Source organism: Aegilops tauschii, chromosome 1 (assembly GCF_002575655.3).
Source record: "Aegilops tauschii subsp. strangulata cultivar AL8/78 chromosome 1, Aet v6.0, whole genome shotgun sequence".
Taxonomy (NCBI): Eukaryota; Viridiplantae; Streptophyta; class Magnoliopsida; order Poales; family Poaceae; genus Aegilops; species Aegilops tauschii.
In genome coordinates, this window is record NC_053035.3 from 368,314,877 (window position 1) to 368,320,593 (window position 5,717).

The 5,717-nt window shown below is 43.4% G+C and overlaps 1 protein-coding gene across 2 annotated transcripts; it reads left to right on the forward strand.

Annotated features, from left to right (window-relative positions):
• The first annotated feature begins 303 nt into the window (after window positions 1-303).
• Window positions 304-3,637, forward strand: LOC109734861 (uncharacterized). Of its 2 annotated transcripts, XM_073498375.1 has the most exons (8): window positions 305-610; window positions 710-934; window positions 1,260-1,532; window positions 1,628-1,721; window positions 1,872-2,160; window positions 2,271-2,957; window positions 3,045-3,130; window positions 3,207-3,637. In XM_073498375.1, the coding sequence occupies exons 1-3, from the start codon at window positions 582-584 to the stop codon at window positions 1,378-1,380; spliced, it is 375 nt and encodes a 124-aa protein (XP_073354476.1). In that variant the 5' UTR covers window positions 305-581; the 3' UTR covers window positions 1,381-1,532; window positions 1,628-1,721; window positions 1,872-2,160; window positions 2,271-2,957; window positions 3,045-3,130; window positions 3,207-3,637. The 2 variants fall into 2 exon arrangements, with proteins under 2 accessions (XP_073354473.1, XP_073354476.1); XM_073498372.1 differs by having other exon boundaries at window positions 304-610; window positions 1,628-2,160.
• Window positions 3,638-5,717: the final 2,080 nt, after the last annotated feature.

The window sequence follows — 5,717 nt, forward strand, 5'->3', positions numbered from 1 at the left end:
ATCCGTCGGCGCGGACGCGATGCGGACATGATTTGGGTTTGGGTCGACGCGTTGGGCCGTCACTTTTGTCCGCGCCGACCCAAACGGACGCAGGCGGACGAAATGGGTCGATCCTTTGGAGTTGCTCTTATAGAACTTTGCACACGACAATCAATGATGCACAAATTTGTAAAATAGGTGTACGTAAAGTATGTGATCGCGAGCTCACAGGAGCTCGGAATCACGCCCGTCCAGAAACGCTATGAGATTCGGTGCATTGAATGGACGTGGGCCATATGGAGCGGGGAAAATCAGGAATACTCCTGTGTACGTATCAGACAGATGGGCCCTGGTGAACCGAAATTTGCACGGCGACGACGGATGGAGGCCGAGCCGTGGCCCGAGACGTCACCGGCGTCCTGACCCGTGGATCAGAATCGGCGCCTTCCGGTAGCGCCGGCAGTGCACGCAGTAATTGCTTGTAGGTAGGAAACTGGTAGGTGAGGAAGTGTCTTTGGACTTCGCATTCTTCCCAGGCGGCGAGGTGCTGCGGAGATCTACTACGACGAAGGCGATTGGGCGCTCCAGCGAGGTCCGAGGCCATGGAGTTCTTGATGCAGCCGATAAACAGGTTAGTGTCTGCTTTACGAATTCTTCTCTTTCTTCGTTTGGGTCAGTTATTTGGACAGACGCCGATTCTGTCGGTTGAAAACTTCTTTTTATTGGATAGAACGCTACTGGTGGAGGTGAACGATAATGACATCACGATGGGTGCTGTGCGTGTCCCGCTGGATGCGCCAGCATATGTTGAGCTTGCAGCGCCGGCTGCTTCGAGTGCGGATGGCCAGATCTGGCGTGAGGAGGGCGGTGCAGAGGCTGGAAGTGCAGATAAGGCTCAGTGTTCGGAGCACTCCATAGAACAATTGGACCCAAAAACACCAGGTTGGACACAAAGGTACTGAAAGCTTGTAGATGAAATGGCAAATAGATTTTCAGGTTTAGTCCATATGTTCTATTGCTGCTGAAAGCAGATGTTGATATGATAGGAAGGAGAAAAATAGATTTGTGTGAGGTCCTGATATATCATCCACTACAGGCAATATAGAAAAATTCGAATTGAATGGGAAGTGGGTGTGCAGGTAGAAAGTGCAATGCATATGAGAATAATAGATTTGGGACCTAAAAGTATGTTCATCTGTACATTCTGAAAGTTGATGTAGTTGAAACAATGGATTAATTTGAAATGCTATATGATTAATTATTTTGTCCATTGGAAGCAGAGTGCATGTAGGTGCTGCTGCTCTGGGCAGGGCTCCTTGCGCGGACAGGGTGACAGTCCTGGAGAAGACAATCCGGGAATTTGCAGAGCAACCTGGAGACATTGTCATTGTGCCAAGATAGGAACAAGTTTCGACACACTTGGTGAGGCCTATAACTTTTACAACTTGTACTCTTGGGAGAAAGGATTTGGAATTAGATATGGAAAGAGCAGAATGAATGTCAACTGGACAAAGTGTATGCAAGAGATAGTATGTGGATCCGCGGTATGACAGGTATTACAGCAGCTTCAGTAGAAAGTTTATAAGTTACTCGTTGAATTTGATCCCCTCTATGTACACTGAATGATGTTGTTTTTTCGGAATGGCAGGGGAAACCAATTGTTGAAAATACACGTTCATGTCGATGTGAATGCCCAGCTCTCATGAGATTGTTGCGGAAGTATATGAGCTTAATCTTTGACAGTGAGTCTGAAGAGAATTATGAGGAGAAGTGGACAGCAATCATAAGCACCCCCCCCCCCCCCCCCCCCCAATGCTATGAGATTTTGAAATACTACTGATGTGGTCTGACTGGCTTCATTACTAACGTCTGAACTTTTTTTATGTTGGTAGGGAAGGCAGCTAATGCGAGCAAATATGGCAACGGAGAGACATGCCGGCAAGATATATACTAGAGCTATGTTTGAACAGTTAGGGCATATACTTTTATGAGTGTGGTGCATATCAAGTGGAGGAGATCGAAAAGGGTAAAAGGTATGTTGCAATACATACTGATACAACTCGGAGGGAGAGGTCGTGCAGAACTTCTCACAAGGTGACGGTGATTGAAGGAGGGGAAGAATGTGACTGTGAGTGTGGACAATTTGCACACATGGGGCTGTTGTGCAGCCACATCCTGAAGGTGGTTTACATTGCACTAGTTTCTGCACGTCTATTGTGTTCTAATTCCATAGTTGTGTGTTCGAGAAAGCAAGGAAATTAAATTATGTGGTAATCGCTTGTACTGAGCAGGTGCTAGACTTCATCCGTGTGACCGAAATCCCAAAGAAACGTATTGTGAAGAGGTGGACTAGAGATGCGAGAGATATCCTTCCAGCACACCTTATGCGGTACCAGAAGGACAATGCTTAAGAAAACCCATTCAATTTCCGTCATTTCAACATGTATATGCAAGCTATGGAGCTTGTGCGGATGCGGGGTTGTAATGTCGCAGTATATGAACATTTGATTTCATTGTTCAAGCATTGTGCAGCTGAAATGAAGCCATTCGCTGATGTCCGAGATGGATTAGGACTGGAAGACAGGTTAGCAGACAATATGAAAGTGCCAAATAGGGTACAATCACAAGGAGATGTATACCCAGAGGTAGATGGTACGCATATTACAAATGGTGGCGGTGACAGCAATTCAGCAAATGAGTTTGCTGCCAGCTAAACGGAAGCAACTCGATAGACCTACAACAAGTAGGGAGAAAGCACCATATGAAGGTTTGAGTAAGAGAACAAGATTTTGTGGCATCTGCAGGCAGCAAGGCCACAAGCGAACAACTTGCCCTGAACGCGGGGATGTACCGAAACAACACCATGGGGATGCACCTCTCAAACTGAAGTGAGAGGTGCCTCATGGGAGCTTTCTCGGGGTGGTTCTTCAGTGATAGAAATTGAAGAATACTCAAAGGGGTGCAATGGTTTGATCCAGGTATCCTCCGTCTCCTTACTGAACCATGAATCCATCTTCTTTCTGACGGTACTAAGGCCTCAACTGGGTGTCGATTGTCGCCAACAGCTAGTTCTGAAACATCAGTTAACCAGGCAGATGAGCGTGCGCATGTGAGGAGTGGGGATTCAGGGATTTCCTCTCTGTCCCTGCAGGTGATTATGCAAACCAAGGGTTTTCCGTGGAGACAACATTGTATATATGCATGTTACGCCATTTAAATTTCTTCAGGTTACCGGCGCTGGCGATCTTAGTGATGCAGAGGAGGTAGAGGAGCTGGCCGTCCCACATGGGGAGCAAGGTGGAGGTAGTGCAGATGAGGGATACGGCGAGCATGACCCTGCTGCTTGTGACTCTGAAGGCGAGTGTGCAAATTCAGAGAGTCTGTACTTAAAAGAAGATGACACTGTAGAGGAGAGCAACCGCAACAACGCCAAGCGTGCTAGAATTAACTAGGAGTTGGCAAAGTGTAATGCATGGTGTGTTCATTCAGCGTAGGTAATGACGCCTTTGCCTAGCTGATGACGTGCGCAGTGAATAATTAGTGTGCGTGTGTGTAGAATCTGTGCATCTTTGTCCGGTGATTGTTCAGTCCAGTGAGAAACAATGTAAGACCTCTGTTTCTGCTTGATTAAAATAATGACGATTTGCCATTTCGTTGATTGATGCGTGCAGACGTATAAGCATGGAGAACGATTAAAATAAGGTAGTGTGGTGCCGTTAGGTGCCTGCCATAAATGAGCTAAACGGCTAGGGTGGGAGCAGAATCGACGACTAAACGGTCCGAGCCGTGAACTTCCGTCTGATCCGCGAGGACGCTAACTGACGGGGTTATCTGAAGCGTGGGCCACGCCCTGTTTCTGGAAGTAATAACGAGCAACATATACCTGCTGCTATACGCGTTGCAGCACAGATCACGACATGAATAACTGGTGCAGATTCCAGGATCCTGTGAGCTCGGGCTCACATTAGTACTTTCGTTTTTGTCATCAAACTTGAACGGTGTTCACATATGATCACATTTTACGTGCGTGGACATATCCGTGGCCTACGCGGCATGCGAGCGTCGCCAGGGCTTGCTATCAGCCGCCGTCGCATGGTAGATTTGTAGAAAAGGCCTTGGCTTTTTTATTATGTATTAAGTCGCTAAAATAAAACAGAAAACAAGTGATGGCGGGATCTCAAACGAGCGACCTGCCCCTCGGGTAGACAACCACCAGACCGGTGACCATTCATGTTTTGATGTCACGACTAATATCTACTCCCTCCGTCTTATAATATTAGAATGTTTTTAACACTAGTGTAGTGTCAAAAACGTTCTTATATTATGGGACGGAGGGAGTATATCCTATAAACACGGACTGAAAAATAAAATTTAAAAAAATGTAACCCGAAAAAGGGAGCACCATGGCTCGACCATGTGAGCTCGTGGTCGACGTTAACTAAGATTACGACCATGCTACGACAACACAACATGTCCAAAAGGGATAAACATTTTTCATGTTGTTATTCCTTCTTGTTCTATGTATGAAAACAACTTATATTCTTTTTTTTTTGCCTACCAACTTATATTCTTGTGTTTGTAACATTTCAAAAATGTTTATGTGTTACAAAAAAGAGGTTTGTGCCATTAAAAAAATGTTTAAACATTGTCAAACATATTTTTGTATTTAAAAAACATATGTTGCATTTTAAAAATATTCACACATTTCAAAAAATTGTTCATGACATTTAAAAAAAAGTTTATACAATGTACAAAAAATTTCACATTGTTTAAAAATTGTTTCGTCCCATCCAAAAGTGTTTCATACTATCCAAAAATGTTGAGCACTTATTTGAAAAAAGTTTCAAAATTTTGTATTTGAAAAAATGTTAATCATATGTTTAAAAAAATTTAAACGTGTAACAAATGTTTTGGATGTATACTTGAAAATAGACGTCAAAAAATATATTTTAAAATTATGTTTTAACATTTTTTAAATACATGGTTAACATATTTTAAAATATATGTTCAGATGTCTACTTTTTAACACGTATGATTTTTTAATTGCACAAATATGTTTTACAATGTTTAAACTAAAATGTCGCATACCTTTTTTGTAACACATAAACATTTTTTAAATGTCACAAACACAAGAATATAATTTGTTTTCTTACATAGAACAAGAAGGAATAACAACATGAAAAATGGTTATTCCTGCAACACATGTTGTGTTGTGATCCACGGTGCTCCCTTTTTCTGGGTTATGTTCTTTTTAAATTTATTTTTAGGTCCCTGTTTATACGATATACTCCCTTCGTTCCTAATATTTAGGACCCGATGGAGTAGATATTAGTTGTGTCATCTAAAACATGAATAATCATCAGTCTGGTGGTGGTCCACCCGAGCCTACTAGGGGCAGGTCGCAGGTTCGAAACAGGCTTTCGCCCCGCCCGTATGCAACCGTCTCCAACTTGCTATACTGCACGAGTTCGGATGCATTCAACAATAGTACTTCCTCCATCACAGTATAGAAGGCACAGTTAAATTTGCGTGCGTTTCTGCAATAGACAAGGTTTAGGGCGCATTGCATTTATTTCTAGTAGTTAATTAGTACTCCGATATACTATTTCTATATGCATGCGTAGTGTGAATGTTATTTTTTAGCCCATCTCACAACCAATAGCTAACCACCTAGGTCACAGAGAATTTCCAAGCGCGCCTTCTAAACCGTGACGGAGGGAGTACTACACACGTGCACG

Bases quoted from the DNA above. Each gene is read 5' to 3' on its own strand.
- LOC109734861 (XM_073498372.1), top strand. From the start codon at position 582: ATGGAGTTCTTGATGCAGCCGATAAACAG. The intron at 611-709 runs GTTAGTGTCTGC...TTTATTGGATAG, and splicing joins TTGATGCAGCCGATAAACAG to AACGCTACTGGTGGAGGTGA. The intron at 935-1,259 runs GTACTGAAAGCT...CATTGGAAGCAG, and splicing joins ACACCAGGTTGGACACAAAG to AGTGCATGTAGGTGCTGCTG.